The 25,028-nt window shown below is 40.5% G+C and overlaps 1 protein-coding gene across 4 annotated transcripts in view; it reads right to left on the reverse strand.

The window, feature by feature from the left end:
* Positions 1–25,028, reverse strand: part of znf710a (zinc finger protein 710a) — a 70,854-nt gene that overhangs the window by 19,221 nt on the left and 26,605 nt on the right. For 3 of the 4 annotated variants that reach the window (XM_059952669.1, XM_059952671.1, XM_059952672.1), the window contains one exon: positions 6,817–8,261. In XM_059952669.1, the coding sequence (XP_059808652.1) occupies positions 6,817–8,223 (1,407 nt within the window). In that variant the 5' untranslated portion in view covers positions 8,224–8,261. Of the gene's footprint in view, positions 1–6,816; positions 8,262–10,723; positions 10,783–25,028 lie in introns of all 4 variants that reach the window. The other variant, XM_059952670.1, reaches the window with a different exon arrangement.

A 25,028-nucleotide genomic window follows, 5' to 3' on the forward strand; every position in this document is an offset into this window, starting at 1 on the left:
CAAACCCAGCCACTAAGTTAAAATAGTGCTATAACTCACTCCAAGCATTTACAAAGTCTGCTGGGCTGGAAATTAATCTACACATGAGAGCTAGAGACTTGGTATACAGTAATTATATTGAATGCCATGGGTTGAAAGCAAATTCTAAAAGAATGCTGAAAGGACAATCTAATTAAAAACTAAATACAGTACCATAATGTTCCTCCCCAAATGCTTAGTCAAGCCTCATTTAGCATTCTGTCATATTTTGAACCACACTCCAGTGAAATAGATGGCTGAAGAGATTTGGAAGAGTGCCACTAGATTACTAACTAATTGACAAACTTTGTTACTGTTAAAAGCTTGGAGCAATGGCAGTCTATAGTTGTTCTTATCTGCATCTTGTGCTGCATCAGACGGCAAACTTGCCATTTCCATAGCATTTGTGTGCATTTTTTATGAGGCAGAGTTGCTATAGCTTGACGTTCAACCCAGCACAGATAGAAAGCATGCAAGGAGCCCGCCAGATTCAAACCCAGGACCACTCATATTGAGGTCCAGTGTAGATGCCACTATACCACCGGCCGGCTTTATAGCAGTCTTTAGAAAATGTTAAAATTTCTGATTTAAGTTATAAATACAACCAGGGATCATGTGGATAATTTTCAAAGATAAGAATAAGGGATTATGCCTGTCTGTTCAGAATCAGATTACGTTGAAATGCAGCAAAAAAAAATGCAGTTGCTAAAAATCCTACTTTAAAAACAACTAGCATTTAATACCATGAAGTTAGGCAGTATCCATAGATCATTTCCATTGATGATGCCTTATCTACTTGTCTTCACTACCATTTTCTGATTTTCATTTTGGAGTCCAGGTATTTCTTACAACAAGGCATCAAGACCATAAGACATGGGAGCAGAATTAGGCCATTGGCCCATCAAATCAGCTCCACCATTCAATCATGAACCCTTCTTCCCCTTCCTCAGCCCAGGTCCCAACCTTCTCCCCGTAACCTTTGACAATGTGTGCAATCAAGAACTTATCTCTGCCTTAAATACACCAAATAACCTGGTCTCCATAGCTGTCTATGGTAACAAATTTACCACCCTCCAACTAAAAAAAAATTCTCTGTAACTGTTTTAAATGGACAGCCCTCTGTTCTGTGGATGTGCCCTTTTATCCTAGACTCGCCCACCATGGGAAACATCCTTGCCGTATCTACTCTGTCTAGGCCTTTCTAAAGGTTTCAGTGAGACTCCCCCCTCATCCTTCTAGATTCCAATGAGTACAGACCCAGTGTCATCCAATGTTCCTCATATAAGAACCCTTTAATTCCCAGGATCATCCTTGTGAATCTCCTCTGAACCCTCTCCATTGCCAGCACATTTTTTCTTAGATGAGGAGCACAAAACTGTTCACAATACTCAAGGCAAGGCCTCACCAGTGTCTTATAAAGCCTCAGCATATCCCTGTATTCTAGACCTCTTGAAATGAATGCTAACACTTCATTTGCCTTCCTCAACAATGACTCTACCTGCATGTTAACCTCTAAGTTATTCTGCACAAGGACTCCCAAATCTGATTGCATTTCAGATTTTTGGATATTCTCCGTTTAGAACATTTATTTCTACCAAAGTGCATGACTGTGCATTTTCCAACATTGTATTTCATTTGCCACTCTTGCCCATTCTCCTAATCAGACTACTGTAGCCTACCTATGTCCTCAACACTACCTGCCCCTTCACCAATCTTCATATCATCTGCAAACCTGGCACAAAGCCATCTATTCCATCATCTAAATCATTGATATATAGCTTAAAAAGAAGCGGTCCCAACACCAACCCCTGCGGAACACCACTAGTCATTGGCAGCCAACCAGAAAAGGATCCTTTTATTCCCACTCACTGCCTCCTAGCAATCAGCCAATGTTCTAACCATGCCAACTTTCCTGTAAGCAGCCTCCTACGTAGCACCTCAAAGGCCACTGCATCCCCTTTATCTATCCTACATGTCACCTCTTCAAAGAACTCCAACAGGTTCGTCAGGTAAGATTTGCTCTCAAGGAAACCATACTGACTTTCTCCTATCTGGTCCTGTGTCATAACCTCATCCTCAACAATTGACTCCAACATCTTCCCAACCACCGAGGTCAAGCTAACTGGTCTAATTTCCTTTCTGCTGCCTTTCTCTTTTCTTAAAGAGTGAAGTAGCAATTGCAATTTTTCAGTGCTCTGGCACCATGCCAGAATCCAATGATTTTCGAAAGATCATTACTAATGCCTCCACAATCTCTACATCTACCTCTTTCAGAACCCTAGTGTGTAATTCACCTGGTCTGGCTTACTTGTGTACATTTAGATCCTTTAGCTTTTTGAGTACCTTCTCCCTTGTAATAGTAACTGCACTCAATTCTCTTCCCTCACACCCTTCAAAATCGGCATACTGCCAGTGTCTTCCACAGTGAAGAATGACGCAAAATACTCACTTAGTTCGTCTGTCTTCTCCTTGTCCTCCATTATTAACTCTAACCTCATTTTCCAGTGGTCCTATATCCACTCTCAACTCATCTTTTTTTAAATAAAATACTTGAAAAAGCTTTTACTATCCACTTTGATGTTGTTTGCTAGCTTGCTTTCTATTTAATCTTTACCCTGCAAATGATTCTTTTGGTTGCTCTCTGTAGATTTTTAAAAGCTTCAGAATCCTCCATCTCCCTGCTAATTTTTGCTTTGTTGTATGCCCTCTTGCTTTTACATTAGCTTTGACTTCCCTTGACAGCCATGGTGTACTATTTTGCCATTTGAGTATTTCTGAAATACATATATCCTTGCACTTTCCTCATTTTTCCCCAGAAACTCACATCATTGCTGCTCTGCTATCATCCTTGTAGTTTACTTTGGCCATCTCTCCTCTTATACCACTAATTTCCTTTATTCCACTGAAATACTGGTCCAACAGACTTTATTTTCTTCCCATCAAACTTCAGTTGAACTCAATCATAGTGTGATCACTGACTCCTCCTTTTACCTTAGGCTCCCTTATCGCCTCTGCTTTATCACATTACACCCAATCCAGTTAGATCTGGATCTACCCTAGTAGATTCGACAAACTGTTCTAAAAAGCCATCTTGTCAAGACCCATTACCAACCCGATTTTCCCCAATTGACCAGCATGTTAAAATCTCCCAAGACTACAATAACATTGCCATTATGACATGCTTTTTCTGTTTCCTGTTGTAACCTGTGGTCCACATCCAGTTATTGTTGGGAGCCCTGTATATAACTGCCATCAGGGTCTTTTTACCTTGCAGTTTCTTAACTCAACCCACAAGGATGCAACATCTTCCGATCCCATGTCACATTTTTCTATTGATTTGATGCCATTCTTTACTAGCAGAGCCACACCACCCCCTCTGCCTGGTAAAGGTCTATCCCTCCTGTACAATGTGTAACCTTGGACATTCAGATCCCATCTACAACCATTCTTCAGCGATGGCCACATCATACCTGACAATCTGTAATAGTGCAACAAGATCATCCACTTTAATATCTTGCATGCATTGAGATATAACACTTTGGGTACTGTATTTGCTGCCCTCTGATTCTGCATCCCTGCACGGATAGTCACCATGCTGGCTGCAATTTTGTCCCATCATCTGCCTGCCCGTCCTGACAGGCAGACTGCACGCTATCTTTGCTTTTTTTTTTAAAAAAACCATCTGTTCTATCCTGAGTCCTTTCACTCCATTTCCACCCCCCTGCCAAATTAGTTTAAACCCTTTCCAACAGCTCTAACAAACCTGCCCATGAGAATATTGATTCCCCTCAGGTTCAGGTGCAACCAGTCACTTTTATACAAGTCATACCTCCTCAGAAGAGATCCCAATGATACAAGAACCTGAAGCCCTACCTCCTGCACCACCTTCTCAGTCATACATTTATCTAGCAAACCATCCTGTTTCTACCCTTACTAGCACGTGGCACAGGTCACAATCCAGAAATTACTACCTGGAGGTCCTGCTTCTCAACTTTCTGCCTAACTCGCTAAATTCGCTCTTCAGGACCTCTTTGCTTTTCTTTCCTACATCATTTATACCAATATGTACCAAGTTTTCTGGCTTCCTTCTCTCTCCAGGCTGTGGGTCTGATCCGAAACATCCCTGACCTTGGGACCTTGGGACCTGGGGGGGGGGGGCAGGCAACATACCACCCAGGTGTCCCATTCGTCCAGAGTCTATTAAATCCCCCATCACTACTGCTCCCCTCTTCTCCCCCTTTCTCTTCTGCCAAAGTCGCTGAGCAACAACGTTTACTCTAATTTATTTTAGTCAGTGCTTCAAACAGAATCCTAAAATTCCTTTTTCAGCTTTGAGAAAAACTCTTCACTAAAGTCTAAATATTTCAATTACGATACCCCAGCTCAACATTTTCTATTTCAGATTTCCTACACTAATTTCAGAGCATACATACTTTGCAAAAGAAGCGCAAAATGAAACAACTGACTGCTCACATTTCTACTCACTATACATACTTTTATGAATAATTCCGAGAGCTGAGGTGCCGTCAATAACTGCTGGTAGATTTCACAAATTAAGTTGTACTAATACAGTTTATTTTGAACACTTCAAATAATTTCAAACAAGGCCAGCCTACAAAACACTGCTCCACTGTTTTATAGAACTGAACAGAGAGAGAAAAATCCAATTAAAGGCACTTCAGTTATTTCACAACCTAGTGATTCCTGACCACATGTTGGAGAATGCCCAATATTAAGACGGTAGATAATTGTTCAATTATCCTAACCAATTTCGATTATCACAAGGCCCAGTTTTCAAATATCTAATAACTCCAGCCATGATAAACTCCTATGATACCGTCCTACGGGGTAGAGAATTTTACAGCCCTGAGGGTAAAGCAACAGATCCCAACCTTTGCCTCAAGGATGGCCAATCGCCATCTTGTCATTATACCCATCTCTCAAATTCAGAATTCTCAGCACAAAGAAACAGCCTTTCTATTTGTATACTGCCAATCCCTTTCATTATTGTAGGTCTAATACGTCTTACTGAGATCACCATTTGATTCATCTTTAAAGTATAGGTTAAAGAATTTAACAGGAAAGGCCAGTTGATATATGGATCATACTGCCAGAGAAAGTGGAGGAAACAGATATTAAGCAACATTTAAGGTGTGTTTGGATGGACACACAGAAAATGAAGGTCATAAACCATGAATAGGCAGATGGGATTGGCATCGAAGACATGGTGGGCTGAATAGCTTGCTTTTGCACAATACTGTTTCATGTACTGTACTATCTTATCCTTTCATTTTCTGTGAACTCTAAGGGAAAAAATGTAGGCAGCTCTTGTTGCTTCAAGCCCTTAATTCTATTGAATTATGTTGAAAAATAGTCCTGTAGGTAAGGAAAACATTGTTTATCCATGGACAACAGAAAAATAACTAAAATATCCACAAACTCAATAAAGATTTTGCTCAGTATTAACTGCAAAACATTAAAGTCTTCATACAGTTGTATCCCTCCCAGCCACAGGTCACAATGCATATAAATACTAGATTTTAGCTGTGCCCATTAAGCAATGTGAAAGTAAAATTATAACCAAATTAACCCATTTCTATTTCTACTGGCTGTTACAACATTAGGGTTGTAACCCAAATGTCATCAACTGACAGATGCAACATCTAAGCAGTGCTATTGGTGGCAATGTTTATTTTTCATATTGTGCCTTGTCTAATTTGATTGTTTTGATGTAACATTCAATTATCAAATTAGAAATTTGCTTTAAGCTTGATAAGCTAATAAAATTATTTACCTTTTGGTAGAAATAATTCAAATTTGAATCAGAGTGTTTTGTCCAACTCCTAAATTCTGAAAGATGACTGCTATATAATTTGTAAACGCTTTGCAATTACCTGGTTTTCTGCTTTAATTACTCAAAAATGCAGCCTGATCTGTCACAAGAATAGGCAAACACAATCTGCCTAAATTAATAACACAAACGATTGTAGTTCTTGTCAATACTGAGTACACCATTTAAACAATCACAATTACCCCTTGTGGAAGGGGTAATGCCTTCTACAAAAGCTATTTTGAGTCAGGTGATCCAGATGAGATTGGAGGTGTAGGTTGTAGAGGTGCCCTGCCCTATATAGACAAAAGACACACCAAGTCAGGTTACAGACAAAGCCCACTCTTCTCGAGATAATGGCTTAATAGCTTCTCACAAAGCTCTTCTCAAGCTTTGTGGGCCAAAGGGCCTGTATTGTGCTGTAGGCTTTCTATATTTCTATACTTAAAAATAAAAAGAGTGTTTTGGAATGGACTCGTCAGAGTCCAGTGTCTAACTTAATTGAGATGCCGTGGCATGACCTGAAGAGGGCTGCTCATGCAAGATATCCCAGAAATATTGATGAACTGAAACAGTTTTGTATGGAAGAATGGTCTAAAATTCCTCCTCACCATTGTGCAAGTCTGATCAGCAGCTACAGGAAACATATGGTGGAGGTTATTACTGCTAATGAAGGTTCTACCAGTTATAAATACATGAGTTCACATACTTCTTCCAACGTATTCAAGACATGAAAAGTACAATTGTCTGTGTGTTATTAGTTCGTGCAGATAGTGTTTGTCTGTTATTGTGACTTAGATGAAAAGGTCACACCACAATTTATGAGCAATTAATGCAGAAAACCAGTTAATTGCAAAGGGTTCACAAACTTTTTCTTGCAACTGAATATCAATGAATATGAATGAAAAATTTTAAATTCATTTTTAATTTGAAAATCCTCAGATGAATAGCAAACTGAACTGCTTTACCTTGTGTGTAAGCGAGTGCTGCTTCAGATGATGAGGTTGAGTAAATTCCATACCACATTCAGTGCAGACATACGGCCGGATGTTTTGATGTTTCATCATATGATTCTGGAGTTGACTCCGATAACTGAAAGTTTTGTTGCACTCTGTGCATTCATATAGTGTGGGACCTTGATGCGCAACAAGGTGCCTTTTTAGCTGAAGGAGTGTCACAAAATCTAAGCCACATTCAATACAAACGTGACATCTGCCATTTTCATGCTTTGCTTCATGAGCTTTCAACTCACTTGGATAGGCAAACCCACGCCCACAAACTCTGCAGCTGTAAGGTTTGATGTCAGTGTGCAGTAACATGTGCCTTTTTAGATGGCTAGTCTGTGTGAAGGCTTTGTCACATACCTCACATTTGTGTGGCCGTATGCCTTCATGAGTGAGAAGATGCATTTGTAAATGACTTGGCTGCTTAAAAAGCTTGTGACAGTGTTGACATTCATGAGGTTTAATACCACTGTGGCCCAATATGTGAGTAACCAAGTTATATTTAGAAGTGTACGATTTTTCACACAATCGACACTGCCATCGTTTCTGCCCTTCCCCAACATCAATACAATACGAATCATCAATCTGTACATTAATATCCAAACGATCTATCTGTGCTCTTCTGTTTCGATCCTCCGGTTGTGGAGCAGACACCTCCACTTCATATGGCACTTGGCCCTGCCACACAAAGTTACGATTCTGAGTGACTGACTCCTCTGGAAATTGTTCTACCATTTGGCTTAAGTTTGCCGATTTGTTTGTCTCAAAATAGCTGCTTATTATTTTTTCCCCTTCAGTGCCAATCTTTTCCTGTTGGTCAGAAGAGTTGCAGTGGAGGTTTTCCTTAAAAGCTGGAGGAAAGGCAACAACTTGAACTTCTTGAGTCCTTTCACGAAGAGGGCGGTGTAGATGTTTCCTTTTGAAGTTACTAATGTCAATCATTTTTATTCCATTTCTATACAGAACAGTATTGGATTGATTCCCTGCATTGTACTCCTCCTCAACAGTTTCTTCCTTGCAATTCTCATCATTTTTTTCAGCATGTACTAACTTCACTGGCTGCCTTTTTCTTCTCCTAGCTTGTCTTTCAAAAGGTATAAAGCCATTCTCCACTTCTAAACTTTCCTCCTCGTGTTGTTCATAACATTCTGAAGTATTAATCACATCCAGTCCAGGACTTTGCTCTGGTGTGAGATGCTCAAGTACAGTACTCTCATTAACTGGTGCATCTGGTATATGATAAATTCCATTCTCTTTGAATGGAAAATTCAAAAGACCATTCTGACCAACAAGGCCCAAAGTAACTGCTTGTGCAAAATTTAGTATCACAACAGGATCTGTTTGGGTTCCAGTATTTACAAGGTGATCCATGACTTTCAATGCATTACCGACTGCTCTCCAAGAGATATCTGTAAGACAAACAAAAAAAAAATCAAATATATACACACACAAAAAATGCCCTATTTAACAATTTATTAACTGATTAACTAAAATTTAAAAACTCATTCTAAAATGTGCAGCATAATCATATTCATATACAGCCAATAGTAGGATGAGTACAAATCTCATAGAATCAAAATATTCATACAAAAAATGAGTATAACATTTTCCAGATACTTTCAGAATTTTCTAGCCATTGCCTCTGTGATTATGTTGAAAGTCTAGACCATATGCAAACATCCAAGTCCAGAAGTTCCACACAGCTGATGACCTGTGACTTCCCAATTACATTCTCACCTCAAAGTTCAGAGTACTGAACTTTTTCCAGAATTTCCAACACAAGTACCAGCCAACCTAGAATCTAGCATTCTCATTCAAAGTATGGTTACAAGGGAGAGAAGTACAATGTACATCAATTGAATTATTTAATGGCCACTTTATTAGATATATCTACTGATTAATGCAAATATCTAACAGCCAATCTTGTGGCAGCCACTCAATGCATAAAAGCATGCAGACATGATCAAGATGTTCAGTTGCTCAGCACAAACAACAGAATGGGGGAAAAAAGTGATCAAAGTAACTGACCATAGAATGATTGTTGGTGCTAAGCAGATGGTTGAAGTACCTCATAAAAAAGTTGATCTCCTGGGATTTTCATGCACAACTGTCTACAGACGAGGGGCTCTGCACTTAGTTGATCAGCTTAGACCCAGCTGATGTGCAACCAAGTATCTCCACAAAGAAACAGCGAGCTCATTAGTCAGGTGACTAACAAGCTTGATTGGTCTCCCACAACAGGAGGCTCAGGCCTACGTTTCCATGCCTCTGTTGCAATGATCAGAAGAAATTCTGAAGCTATCCAAAGAGTTCTTAATGAATATAGCTGTTTATTTGTATGCTCAGAGATTAAGTTAAAATCTTACATGCATCCTACTTAAAATGATGCATCTAAGATTTTAACTTAATCCCTGAGCATACAAATAAACAGCTATATTCATTAAGAACCCTTGGGATAGCTTCAGAATGATGCACACATTGTCACAAAGGCCATTATGAACAATGAGCTTCTCTTGCTAGGAAGGTTATCTTGTGCATTCACTTGTATCTGGATTAGCTTGCTTCTTTTACTCTTTCCTTGAAGTATTTCCTTGATGTCCCATTTTTGAAAAGCATCTCTGAATATGAACCACAGATCAGTACAATTTAACTTGGGCAAATTACATTTTGTTACTTCTAAATTTGTGACAGAGAATCCTTTCTCCATTTTTAAATTAAGGTTTTGTGCAAGTCATATAACATATCCTGAATAAAGCTGTGCAACTTAAAAATACACTACCGAAAGGAGGTGGGGCTGCAGCAGAGAGAATTTGGGTTGTATCTGCAAAAACTGGTGGTAATTAGTTTACTTGTAATCCAATTTCTCGAAATTTAGATGAGGAGTATTTAGATTACTAATTTATACTGCATTGCCAGAAGTTCATATGCAAGATACACTGATACACTTTTATTCACATAGCAACACAATTGTAAAATTGAAGAAACAGATCAAGATACGTTTCAGTATAAAAACAAAACAGGAAATGTGTCAAAATCATGAAAACTACTTGTAACTTATCAACCAAAACAATAAGGACAAAGTGAAGTGCCACTGACAATATACAGCACTACAGAAAACTAGCCCTCTGGTCATTAAAGAAAAATTGGCAATTGGTATTTCCAAATACTTAAATATAAAGGTAGTCCCCGAGTTACGACCGTCCAACTTACAGACAACTCGTACTTTTGAACCGAGGACGGGGAATGCTGTCTGCCATTTTAAGTCGTTACCATTGACACTGTGTTGAGTGCTTAACTTTGTATTTGGCTTAAATTCTTCTTAGTAAGATTCACCCTGCCCCTGCTACCACCATCTCCCTTCCCCCCCCCCCCTCCCCCCCCCCACCGTTCCGGTCGGCTGGTGGCACAGTGAGATCTGGGCCGGGCTCGAGTTCGATCCAATGACAGACCGGTCCCGTGCTGGGTTGATGTCGATCCAGTGACTCCCGTACCATCTGTGCTAGGTTGATGTTGAGCTCAAAACTCGACCTCGTAAAAAAAACACTGCCACTTCCAGTTTAAATTACTACATGGAATATTGTGTAAGATCAAATACCCAAACCCAGCACTGTCGCATTTAGCCTGTCTCAGTGCGGGGTCCTTAGGACCCAGCAGACCTCACGAGCCGGCGCAGCTCCGGACTCCGCCGCCCGCAGTGCTTCTGCTCCATTGACGGGAAGCGATTGCGATTGAAAATAAAGTGGAAATAATAAAGCGTTTGGAAAGAGGTGGGGGGGGGGGGGGGTGTGCGTGTGCATATGTATACACACACACACACACACACACACAAACGTTTGTTTAAATAATACTGGATGTACTTGTTCCAACTTACATACAAATCCGACAAAAATTGGACTCAGGAACGGAACTCATACGTAACCCAGGGACTGCCTGTAGATGAAAGCCAAATTAATGAGACTAATAGGGAATCAAGAAAAGGAGATTGGAGAATGATTAAAGGAAATTGCAGAGCTTTATAAAATTATGTGCAGTTTTAGAAAATGAGTGAAAACTCAGAAGTGAATTATTCAATTTCCATACAAGTCACTAAAAGAAGAAAAGTAATTTTCTATTGAGACTTCATCTCAGATAAATCATATTTACAAGAATCCATGGGTAGAGGCCAGCATGGAGGAGCAAAATAAATTCAAAGTGTTGAATGTACTGTTGTAAATGTCAGCTTACCCCAACAATGAGGAAGTATTTTTAAAGGAGTTGTGAAGCAGGAAATAGAGCACCCTTACTACCAACCCTCTTCCTCTTCTGATCCCAGCTCTCATCTGCGCCGAGCCTTCACCATTCCCTCTGAGGCAGAACGTTCTGTGCTCGGTAAGGGTCTCACCTTTGACCCCCGCGCCACACCTCAGCAAGTTCTGCACCCGCCATGACACTTAGCTTGTCTTCCCCTGCCTCCGTCTCCGAGCCTATTTCTTTGACAAGGACTCTCCACCCTGCGCCAATGGCCCCTTCTCCTGTTTTCAACCTTCCTCGTCTTCCTGGATACCCCGCAACTGGTCTTCTCCTTTTCATTGTTAACTGCTGATGGGACATCTAATGTCTCAACTTCAACACTCCTCTCCAATTCCAACCTCACCGCTTCTGAACACTCTGCTCCCCACTCCCTCTATACTAATCCTAACCTCACTACCACACCCACAGATAAAGAGGGTCCTGTAGTAGTCTGGCAGACCACCTCTACCTTACCGAGGCACAGCAATAACTCTCAGGCCATAGTCTCCCACACCACTGACATTAGCTCTGGGGATCTCCCGTCCACTTTCACCAACCTCGTAGTTCCCACTTCTCTGTACCTCCCATTTCTACCTTCTAACCAAGATCCATGAACCCGCTTGTCCAGGTAAACCAGATGTTTCAACGTGTTCCTGTCCCAATGAACTCATATCTGCATACCTTGACTCTGTCTTATTCCTCATCAAACACCACCCCCCCCCCCCCCCAGTTCAGACCCTTCCTACCTACATCCATGACACTTCACACACTCTGGATCTTTTCAATGATTTCAAGTTCCCTGGTCCACATCATATTTTCACTATGGATATCCAATCCCTATACACCTCCATCCCCCACTAGGAAAGCTTCAAAATTCTCCATTTCTTTTTGGACACTGGACTCAATCAGTTCCTTCCACCACCACTCTCCTCCTGCTGATGGAACTTGTCCTCACTCTCAATAATTTCACCTTAGGCTCCCCCCACTTCCTTCAAAAAGTGTAGCCATGGGCACTTGCATGGATCCCAGCTATGCCTGCTTGTTTGTCGGCTACGTAGAACAATATATGTTCTAAGCCTGCATTGGTGTTCATCCCCCATTTCTCCTACACTACACTGACAACTGCATCAGTGCTGCTTCTTACACACATGCAGAGCTTGTCGACATAATCAACTTTGCCTCCAACTTCCACCCTGCTTCAATATGCCTGCTCCATTTCCAACACCATTTCCTCCCTTTATTGATTTCAATCTATCTCTGGATACAGCTTATCCACCGATGGCTATTATCCACCATGGACTCTCACAGATAACTGGACTACAGCCCTTCCCACCCTGTGACTTATAAAACTGCCATCCCCTTCTTTCAATTTTTCTGCCTCAGTCGCATCTGCTCTCAGGATGAGGCTTTTCATTCCTGAGCAAAGGAAATGACCTCCTTTTTCAAAGAGAAGGATTTCCTCTTCTTCCACCATCAACACTGCCCAACCACATCTCTTCCATTTCACACGTCTGCTCTTACCCCATCCTCCCACAACTGTACCAGGGATAGGGTTCCTCTCGACCTCACCTACCACCCCACCAGCCTCCACGTCCAGCACATAATTTTCCGCAACTTTCACCATCTCCAATGGGATCCCACCACCAGGAGGCTCCTGGTGTGGCCTCCTGAATTTTGGTGAGACCTGACGTAGATTTGGGATACCGCTTTGCCAAACACCTACATACCACCTGCCAGAAGTGGGATCACCCAGTGGCCACCCATTTTACTATGTCAATCCAAGGCCATCTCTACTGTTGAGATGAGGCCACACTCAGGTTGGAAGAAAAACACCTTATATTCTGTCTGGGTAGCCTCCCACCTGATGGCATGAACGATTTCTCAAACTTCTGGTAATGTCCCCCCCCCCCCCCCTTTACCGTTCCCCATCCCCTTTTCCCTCTCACCTTGCCTGCCCATCAGCTCCCTCTGGTGCTCCTCTCCCCACCCCCTTTCTTTCTTCCATGGCCTTCTATTAGATTCCCCCATCTCCAGCTCTTTATCCATTTTACTTCCCAGCTCTTTACTTCATCTCTCCCTCCCCCTTCCAGTTTCACCGATGACCTTGTTACTCTCCCCTCCTCTACCTTTCAAATCTACTCATCTTTTTTCCCTCCAGTCCTGCCGAAGGGTCTTGGCCCGAAACAGCAACCATACTTTTGTTCCCAATAGGTGCTGCCTGGCCTACTAAGTTCCTCCAGCATTTTGTGCGTGTTGCTCGGATTTCCAGCATCTGCAGATATTCTCGTTTGTGATTGGATCCTTACCACAAGCCCCACCCCCAATCCACTTCCCCATCCAAGCAGATTTCTAATGTCTCAAAACCTAGATTCTTTGCGAGCAAATGTTTGAGAGTGCTCGTCACCCATTCTCCATTTTAACATATTGAGATTCTTTGCCCTCAAAGTTATGAGTATAAAAACAATAGGAAGGTCATTGCATGGTTCTACAAGGTAGAACTTGGTTCTACAAGGTAGAACTTGGTTCTACTTGTGAAGCACACTGGAGTATTCTTCAGTTTTGATCTCTCCACTACTTTCAGTTCAATAACATTTTTCCTACAGTAAAAAAGATTTGCAAGGATATTGGTAGGACTTTATTCCAGAGCCTAGGATACTGAAATGGCACTCTTATAGAAGTATAAAAACTCATGCAAGTACAGATAGGAAGAATACACAGCCTTTTTTTGAGGATTGGGGAAAATCGAGAACTAAAGGATTTAAGGAGAAAGGGGAAAACATTTATAACTGAAACTTCAAAGGAGAAAGAGGCATGTTAGGCTCTCTGCTCCCATTCCAAGTGTCTACAGGAATAGCTTTGACAGTGTCTTGTCTGGCTGCACCATTGTGTGGTACAAACTGCAAGACTCAATAGAGGATAGCAAAAACAACTGAGCAGATCTCTGGAATCTCCCTTCTCTCCCTGCTCACCATTTGTGACATTTATCAGAAGCATTGTATACAAGGAACTCAAGGCATTGTTGAGGATCCGTCACCCATTCCACAATCTCTTTGACCCACTACCTTCAGGACTAGGACTTCCAGATTGCCTGACAGCTCCTCCCCAAGGCTGAGACACTAATGAACATCCTGCCACTGAGGTCTCATCACTGCACACTACAAACACTGAATTATATTTTATTAACTTATTTGCAGTAATATTTTTGCTTTGTGTGCTGAACACAATATGCTCCTTGGGTGCATCTTGGTCCGGAGGAACGTTGATTTATTTGGTTGTATATATGTACAGACAAATGATAATAAACTTAAACTTGGAACAGTATTTAAAAAACATCTGTGGAATGAGCTGCCAAATTTCTGAATTTTTATTTTCTTTACATACTTGCAAGTTAATATATTACTGCTGATATTAGTATGAAAGGTATATACAATATATACTGGATTCTGGTTAATTAAACCATCAGTCAATTGTGACAGTGGCTTCTTTGGGACAACTCTTAAAGAACCAAAAGTAATTGAGAAAATATCCTGATTCCCTTTTGTTTATTTGGGACATTATGCAATTTAATTGGGACAGGAGACTGTTGCTAAACAGCTTCTAATTAGCGTCAATCACTTGAATGTCTGCAGCCGTTAGACACTACACTGTGCTTAAAGCAAACAGTTTTTAAGTAGCATCAGTTGCATGAATGCTTAAAAAGCAGTGATTTTTATCACGGATAGTTGGTGAGAAATGAGCTAGACAATTCAGAACTGTTTTGCTCACTGATTTCAGGCTTGGAGTTGTCAGGAACAGCTGTGAGTGAAAATGAAAGTATTTTACTACTTCAAGTTATGAAAACTTTGTAGGTGTCAGCAGGCATCTTCAATGCTATAATGAAAATGAAGTTTTGGAGGATGTTACTGTCAAAAGAATTGTATGAAGGTAGTCTGTTATCCACACTAGGTCTCTGCACAGATAAGAACACCACAGCTTACACAGAATGAATTCCTCTATTGATTACTATTAAGAACTAATAGTTTTATAGTACTGTGGTGGTATTGGTAGTGTTTGTCCTGTAATTCATTTTAATATACAATTACTCAGTTTTTTTTATACCCATTTATCTATTCTCATGAAACTTTGGCTAATTTAGGCAGCTGCTTAATTGGGCCAAAATGTACAGGTCCTGTATGTCCCAATTAACTGGAACCCACTGTAGTTTGCAGACTACAACATGTTGTATTTGACTGTTAAACTGTTATTCTTTTTGCAGTTTAACAATAAACTTTTTCTTTTTCTATAATTACTTATGTACAAATAACTGCTTAGTTTGCTCCCTAGTGGTTACAATAGGTATATGTAATTGTCTGTGTTCCCCTAGTGGCTACACTGGTAATAATGCTCAAAAGCTCTGGAAGCCTGTGTTCTGCATTACTTGAATAAGAGCTCTCTCATTGGTCAACTTATCTAAGATTTGAACGGAACCTTCCTTGTGTATGGATATATAAGAACTGCTGACCGCAACACAGCGTCATCTCGAGACCTTAATTCTTTTGTCACTTGGCGCTTAGCAGATCTCTACTACTGGTCATTTCAATTTTCCTTTGTTGTATCGACTCGAAGTTTTGTACTACTCTCCTCATTTTTGAAAGAAACTTGGATTAAAACATCAGAATAGAACACTTAGTAGACAAATCAGGAATTCAATACATATGCAAGAGTATCTCATTCAAGAATATTTATATTGTTCACTTGACAATGTTATCATTTGTGCTTTGCTGAAACAACCTTTAACAAACACATCTATTCAGAGCTTTGGATTTTCCTCTACTTCAATACAATCAGTCTCATAGAATAAGGGAAGTGTGCTGCTGAAGATGTTATAAGAGAAATTCTACATTTTGGAAGATATTTAGTAGCAGCATTGGTATTGTCAGTTCAAAGTTACACACTTTAAAATTTGCAGAATTCATTGCCAAATATTTACTTAACATTAAGTCAGGCTGCATCTGTGAAGAAAGTAAACTCGCATTTCAGGTTACTGACCTTTCAGCAGAATGGGATTATTAGAAATCAAAGAAATGTTAAACTTCAGAGACGGGAGAGGGAGGTGGAAAGAACAAAGGTAGAGTCTGATATGGTGGAAACTATGCAAACCTGAATGAGATGAGTGGTGGGTGACAGCTGAGCGAGGCTGCTGAAAGCCTTCTGATCACAGCTAACCTGTCTGAAGGTGTCAACAGAAATAAACAAGAACAAAAGGGGAAAAAATTATCAGCACTGGAATGAAGATAAAACACTGACGTCACTGGAAATCAGAAATAGATGTGAATGTCACAATACTCAACACATCAGGCATCATCTGTTGAGGAAATGGTGTTACAACTTCAATCAAAACTGGATAACAGGATTAATTCTGATACAAACCAGAAAGGCTGGCAATCTGCATCTGATGCAAAATCATGAGGATTGTAACAAATCTAGTTGAACAGGGAGATGCTATTCCTTTAGCTTATGTTAGCCATTTTTGGAACATTAGAAAAGGCTAGAGTACTAATTTACCAAGTTTTGTAATTATACCGCAATCTGATGTAAATCAAAGTACACAATATCTAATACAGGTATACTAATACATAGAGATCCCATTGCCAAAGAACACCAAGATTTCCAGCAACTTTGTTTCATATTTCAAAGTTCATATTTCAATTGTTTTCCACTTCCTCACCCCTTCACTCTCATTCTCTTGCTATTTATCTTTCCAAGAGACCTATAAATAGCACTTTCTGTCAGTACTTGTCCTTCAACCAGTCTCCATCTTATCAGACACTTGTTATCTCCAAACCATCCCCTTGCCTGTAACTTCAAACATTTCAGTTTTCCTCATTCTGATTAAAGGAAAGTGGTCTAAAACAATAATGTTGCTCGCCTCTCCATATTTTCAGCCAGTTTCTACTTTTGTTACATTTCCATCTACTGCATTTTGTTTGCTCACTTGTGATGAATCAGTGAGCAGAAATAATTTTTAAATGGAAACAAAGAAATTCAATCTAAATAGGAAGGAATGTTAACATCCACAGGAATTGAGAACAGAAACACAGACCTCCAAAGGGTGCACTTTCGAGACTGAAAATATTGTTTATGGTTAACTTAACAAATCCATCATTAAAGACACTCACTACTCTGATCATGCTCCTTCTCATTATTAGTGATGTACAAGAGCCTGAAGACCCCCAAAGTTTTAGGGACCCCTCCACAAGATTTTTGAATGGTCTGTGAACACAGTAGCTCAGTATTACTATTTTGCACTAATTTTTTTATATTGTAACTTTGAAAGAGAAGAATTTCTATGTACTGCTGCTACAAAACAATTCTCATACCATGTCATTGATAATAAACCTGATTCTGTTTCAATTCTCATTCGAGAATAGCTTCTTCCCCTCTGCCGTCTGATTTCTGAATGGACATTAAAACCATGAACACTACCTCACTATACTTGTTTCTCCACTACTTATTTAACTAATACACACACACACTAATTGACTGCACAAGTATGCAACCCTTCAAGTCAAAAGTTAGTAGATGCACCTTTGGCAGGAATTACATCCCTAAATCTGTGTGGATAGGTCTCTCAGCTTTGCACATCTGGACGCAGCAATTTTTCCCCGTTCTTCTTTACAAAACTGTTCAAGCTCTGTTAGATAGCACAGGGATCATGAGTGAACAGCCCTTTTCATGTCCAGCCACAAATTCTCATTTGGATTGAGGTCTGGACTCTGACTTGACCACTCCAGGATTTCAGCTTTTCTGTTTTAAGCCTTTCATCTGTAGCTTTGGCCTTATGCTTGGGATCATTGTCTTGCTGGAAAACAAATCTTCCAAGTCACAGTTCTCTTGTAGACTGCATCAGGTTTTCCTCCAGGATCACCCTGTATTTTACTGCATTCATTTTACCCTCTACCTTCATAGGCTTTCCAGGGCTAGCTGCAGTGAAGCATTTCCACAGCTTGATGCTTCACGGTAGGGACGATGTGTTTTTGATGTGTAGTGTTTGGCTTAGGCCAAACATAGCATTTAGTCTGATGGCCAAAAAGTTTAGCTTTGGTTTCATCAGACCATTGAACCTTCTTCCAGCTGACTACAAAGTCACCACATACATGCCTTCTGGTAAACTCTAGCCGAGATGTTACGTGAGTTTTTTTCCCCCCAACAATGGCTTTCTCTTTGCCACTCTCTCATAAAGCCACAACTGGTAAAGTACACAGGCAACAGTTTTATGTACCTCTCCCATCACAGCCACTGAAGCTTGTAACTCCTCCAGAGTTATAGACATAGACAATAGGTGCAGAATTAGACCATTCAGCCCTTTGAGCTTGCACCGCCATTTTGAGATCATGGCTGATCAATCACTATCAATACCCTGTTCCTGCCTTGTCCCCATATCCCTTGATTCCCCCATCCATAAGATACCTATATAGCTCCTTCTTGAAAGCATCCAGAGAATTGGTTTCCACTACCTTCCGAGGCAGTGCATTCCAGACCCCCACAACTCTCTGGGAGAAGAAATTTTTCCTTAACTCTGTCCTAAATGACCTACCCCTTATTCTCAAACCATGCCCTCTGGTACTGGACTCTCCCAGCATCTGGAACATATTTCCTGCCTCTATCTTGTCCAATCCCTTAATAATCTTATATGTTTCAATCAGATCCCCTCTCAAGCTCCTTAATTCCAGCGTGTACAAGCCCAGTCTCTCTAACCTCTCTGCGTAAGACAGTCCAGACATCCCAGGAATTAACCTTGTGAATCTACGCTGCACTTCCTCTACAGCCAGGATGTCCTTCCTTAACCCTGGAGACCAAAACTGTACACAATACTCCAGGTGTGGTCTCATCAGGGCTCTGTACAAATGCAAGAGGATTTCCTTGCTCTTGTACTCAATTCCCTTTGTAAGAAAGGCCAACATTCCATTAGCCTTCTTCACTGCCTGCTGCACTTGCTCATTCACCTTCAGTGACTGATGAACAAGGACTCCAAGATCTCTTTGTATTTCTCCCTTACCCAACTCTACACCGTTCAAATAATAATCTGCCTTCCTGTTCTTACCCCCAAAGTGGATAATCTCACACTTAATCACATTAAACGCCATCTGCCAAGTATCTGCCCACTCACCCAGCCTATCCAAGTCACCCTGAATTCTCCTAACATCCTCATCACATGTCACACTGCCACACAGCTTAGTATCATCAGCAAATTTGCTGATGTTATTTTTTATGCCTTCATCCAAATCGTTAACGTAAATGGTATACAGCTGTGGCCGCAATACCGAGCCTTGTGGCAGCTCACTAGTCACCACCTGCCATTCCGAGAATCACCCATTCACCGCTACCCTTTGCTTTCTATCTGCCAACCAGTTTTCTATACATGTCAATGCCTTCCCCCCGATGCCCTGAGCTTTGATTTTACCCACCAATCTTCTATGTGGGACCTTATCAAATGCCTTCTGAAAATCGAGGTACACTACATCCACTGGATCTCCCCCGTCTAACTTCCTGGTTACATCCTCGAAAAACTCCAACACATTCGTCAAGCATGATTTACCCTTGGTAAATCCATGCTGGCTCAGCCCAATCCTATCACTGCTATCTAGATATGCCACTATTTCATCCTTAATAATGGACTCTAGCATCTTTCCCACCACCGATGTCAGGCTGACAAGTCGATAGTTCTCTGTTTTCTCCCTCCCTCCTTTTTTAAAAAGTGGGATAACATTAGCCATTCTCCAATCCTCAGGATCTGATCCTGAATCTAAGGAACATTGGAAAATGATTACCAATGCATCCGCAATTTCCAGGGCCACCTCCTTTAGTACCCTAGGGTGCAGACCATCTGGACCTGGGGATTTGTCAGCCTTCAGTCCCATCAGTCTTCTCATCACCGTTTCCTTCCGAATGTCAATCTGTTTCATTTCCTCTGTTACCCTATGTCCTTGGCCCATCCATACATCTGGGAGATTACTTGTGCCTTCCTTCGTGAAAACAGATCTAAAGTACTCATTAAATTCATCTGCCATTTCTCTGTTTCCCATAATAATTTCACCCAATTCATTCTTCAAGGGCCCAACATTGTTCTTAACTACCTTCTTTCTCTTCACATACCTAAAAAAGCTTTTGCTATCTTCCTTTATATTCCTGGCTAGCATGTGTTCGTACCTCATTTTTTCTCCCTGTATTGTCTTTTTAGTTAAGTTCTGTTGTTCCCTAAAAACTTCCCAATCATCTGTCCTCCCACTCACCTTAGCTCTATCATATTTCCTTTTTTTTAATGCTATGCAATCTCTGACTTCCTTTGTCCGCCACTGTGGCCCCTATCCCCCAGAGAAGGAAGGATTCAAAGGGGGGAAGAACTGATTTTGCACCTTGTGCATTATTCCCAAGAATACCTGCCATTGCTGTTCCACTGTCTTTTCTGCTAGGCTATCCATCCAGTCAACTTTGGCCAGCTCCTCCCTCATGGCTCCATAATTTCCCCTGTTCATCTGCAACACTGACACCTCCCAGCTGCCCTTATCCTTCTCAAATTGCAGATAAAAGCTTATCATATTGTGATCACTACCTCCTAATGGCTCTTTTACTGCGAGATCACTTATCAAATCCTGTTCATTACATAACACTTAATCCAGAATAGTCTTGTCCCTGGTCAGCTCTCGTACAAGCTGTTCCAAGAATGCATCCCGTAGGCATTCTACAAACTCCCTATCCTGTGGACCAGCACCAACCTGATTCTCCCAGTTCACCTGCATGTTGAAATCCCCATAACTACTGCGACATTACCTTTGCCATAGGTCTTTTGGTGGCCTCCCTCACCAGTTGCCTTCTTGCACAGGGACTCAGTTTGAGGATGGCCTGCTCTAGACCAGTTTACAGCTGTACCACACTCTTTCCACTTCTTGATGATGTACTCCAAGGGATATTCACAGACCTGGAAATTTTCTTGCATCCATCTCCTGATTTGTGCTTTTCAAACACCTTTTCGCAGAATTATCCTTTTGTCTTCACAGTGTAGTTATTGTAAGGATACTGACTCACCAGCCACTGGACCTTCCAGATGCAGGTGTATTTTACACCTTGACGGCACACAGGTCTCTAAAAACAGATTTCCATTTAACTAATTATATGACTTCTAAAACCAATTTGCTACAACAGTGATGATTTGGTGTGTAATTTTAAGGGGAGGGGTGGATACTTATGCAATCAATTGTATAGTGTTTTAGATTTGTAATAATTTTCATCACTTTGCAGAGATGTTTTCACTTTGACATGGAAGTCTTTTTCTGTTGATCCGTCTAAAAAGCCAAATTAAATCCTCTGTGACTCAATGTTGTAAAACAATAAAACATGAAAACTTCCAAGGGGGTAAATACTTTTGATAGGTACTGTATACATGATACAACTTTCTTGAAGTACTTAAAATTTCCAAAATAATTCTAAGAGCAGACATTAACTTCAAACCATAAAAGTAAAGCTTAAAAAGTCAATAATAATTTTCACAGTTGGGCCTGGCAATGCTCTGGGAACAAGTTTCTAATTCAAGTAGAAAAATCACTTCGCAATTTTAGAGACTACATGTAGAAAATCAATGCAAAAACCAAAGGATTTTAGGGTATTTAACAAGACAATTATCTGCTTTGCCAAAGTCAACTGCATATCCATGAAGTTTTGAAACCTCATACAATTACAAGTCGCCTGAATATAGCATAAAGTATGCCTGATGTCGATATTAATTGAAAGCCTGCCTATCTATATACTACTAAATTTCTCATGCTCTGTTTATGACCTCCAATTAGCCCAAATGGTGCATTACAGCTGCATTTTTTTTGACTAAATCCACTTAAAATGCGCTAACTTACAGAATGCATGCAAAGTTCAGGGTCATATATTCATATAAAATTGCTCAGATGTCAATCAACAGGCCCCGCTTTTCACAACCTGAGCCAATTCCAACTTTAATGGAAACCACAACGCTTGTGCACAGCCAGCCTCAGCAGCACCTCACAATGCTCACAGCAATGATAGCAAGCACAGCAAAAGGGCAGGGCAGCTCTATTTTGAGCCGTCACATTCTGCTAATCACCATTAGCATGTGCAGGATTGGGACAGATCAAACTGCCACCCATCAATAAGAGTTCATTAAATCTAATTGTAATGACATACTTCGAAACATCCATCAAACCCTTTGCTGCAGTCAAAGGACAGCAGTGACTGTATCACGTCCATTTAGGAGAGCGCCAACCGCATCATCAAGAAAAATCAGCATCCTGGAGGCTTTGGTGTTACTGCTTTGTATCTTCTATCCAGCATTAGGTTAAAAAAAATATGGTCAGCCTAATTATGCCACATAGAAAGAAAGACATTATGGTCAAGCGATGACACCAAATGTCGTCGGGAAGCGGCAAGAAGAGGGAGAGAACAAGAATGGGATGAGACCAGGGCCGCACGACTCCAGAATGACAAAAACAGTCACAGGAGGAGGAGAGAGGAAGAGACAAAGGAGCAGAGAAATGCACATCTCCAGGATCAGAGACAAACAACAAACAGTAGAGATGACGAGATGGCGGATGAAAGGACTGTTCGTCTCCAGAATTACAACAAAAGGCACAAGGGTGGCAAATCAACCAGAAATGTTGCCATCAAAAGCGTCCTTCGCTAAACGAGGAAGAGCTATAGTTGCTTGCTACTGAGTTTTCCTTCCTTAATTTCGAAAGCACATCACATTAGACTGCACTACCTTTCTCTCAAAGGGTGCCCCTAAAGGTCACCCGGTTGCCTAGTCACATTTAAAATTTGAAAAAGAGCCTCAAGTTTTTCCAAGGATTTGTTAAAACAGTTCAGCATGGAGTAGAGCTTCCTCCATTATTTTAACAAAAGCAGACACCACAACACTTAAAAACTGAATTCCAAAGCCAAAATACTTTTAAATTCAGCTTCCTGTTTCAAAATGCAGAGATTCTAGTTCCCACCATTATTGCAACATTTTGATTGTGTTGATAGCAAGCAAAATTTATTTTCACATGGTGCAGTAGGCCTCTGTTTCTCATGATGAGCCCACTGTGTAACACCAGAAGCAAAAGCTGTAATTTCTATTCCCAGCTCTTCCTCCCAGACCCTTCCCAGCTGGTCAGCCTCTCCACAAGAACATTCCCTCAGGATGCTGTAAAAAATACTAATGGAGACTTCACCCTTAGAACAAAACACCCTCTTTTCTATGTCAGAACTATAGAAATGTTTTTTTTTTCCCTGTATATAATCTCTTATCTGAAAGAAACGAAAAAGATCTTTGTTGTGTATGTTAAATTTCTGTACTATTTACTAAAAGACATCATCGTTCCTTCATCAAACAAATCTCCTAGATGGAAAATACCCGTAGAAATCCAAAGTTTAACTCTAGAAACCATTATGTCAGATTGAAAATCTGGACTGGAATTAAGTGTGATACTTTCTCTGTGTTGCCCTCAATTTGTCGCACCGCCCTCCAAGGCCTGACTGTATTAATTGGTATTGGATTGCAACAATATTCCTCAACTCATTTCATTTTATTGAGGAAAAGCAAATTAATGAGAGGGCATTTTGCTTGTGAAGCTTCACTGTCTAGCCAAATTGAGGAGGGGTCCCTGCAAACCCAGTTAACCACATAAGATAAAAAGGAACTTAATTAATATTTTTTGATGTCTGTAAAATCCAGACACCCTAGACTACTGGGAAGCTTAGACATTTTAATACAGGGTCTTTTTTTGTTCCAGATGAAAGAAACAAACCAGCCATTTTTTTTTTTTTAAGTTTTTGTTGGGTAAAAATGACTGGTATCATTCGTATTGGGTAGAGCAGACGCGGAAGAATGTTCATTTTGAGCAAGGATATTCGGTCAAGCCAAAAAATGGGAAGAGTGCTCCATCACTCAAGATCCTGTTTGATTTTATCAAATAACTGTGTAAAGTTAGCTTTGAACAATTGATCAATCTTAGGTGTGATAAATATGCCTAAGTAAATAAAACCTGTCTGCGACCAGATCGTCTCTCCAAATATAAGACCGGGGTTTCTCCAATGTGTTCTAAATTAAATACTGGAACTTTCACCCAGTTTTTTGGACTTGTCCCAAACTTCAGGCATACTGGAGTGATATTTTGGGTGAAATGGAAAAGATTCTGAAGATGGAGCTTGAAATGGACCCAGTGTCTTTTCTCTTAGGCTTACCCAGAAGTCATATTATTAATGCACATCAGAGAAAACATTTTAACATACTGACTTTTTGTGCGAGGAAGAACACCTTGTTTTGTTGGATATCCGATAACGCCCCTGGACTTATTGGTTGGCATAAATTAATCATGGAATATATTCCTTTGGACTTTTTGACCTGTGTGGTACACTCAAAAACAAATAGTTTTCATAAACGTAGCAACCTTCTCTGCAGTATATAGATGTAAACCTGGCTGCTATACTAATAAGGGCTTTTGTATCGGATGTTGTGGTGATGTCTATATTTTGATGGAAGTGTTTGATAGCTGATATCTGTGAGGGGAAGAAATGTAAATGTATCTGGAAATTGAAAGTTTTATTATGCTGAGCAATAAAAATTAAAAAAACTAATTTTGTGGAATATTTTCAACATGAGAACTCTTTTAAAAAAAAACTAAATTTAATGATGGTCAGAGTAGACTACCTGAACACTCTAGCAAAGTGAGAGGATTATTCTGCCTCTTCAGTCACTTGCTCTAAGCTATGGAGTACATCTATGGTGGGACAGATAAATGACCCAACCTGGTACAAGTTTCTGGAAGTGTTAGAGCCGGTGCAGGTTCCTAAACAGGTATGTCCACCTCAGGAAAGAGGTCCTCATCAGAAGGATCAGGCCACCATTTCTTTGTCTTTCATGC

This window comes from Hypanus sabinus, chromosome 28 (genome assembly GCF_030144855.1).
Source record: "Hypanus sabinus isolate sHypSab1 chromosome 28, sHypSab1.hap1, whole genome shotgun sequence".
In the NCBI taxonomy this organism is placed as follows: Eukaryota; Metazoa; Chordata; class Chondrichthyes; order Myliobatiformes; family Dasyatidae; genus Hypanus; species Hypanus sabinus.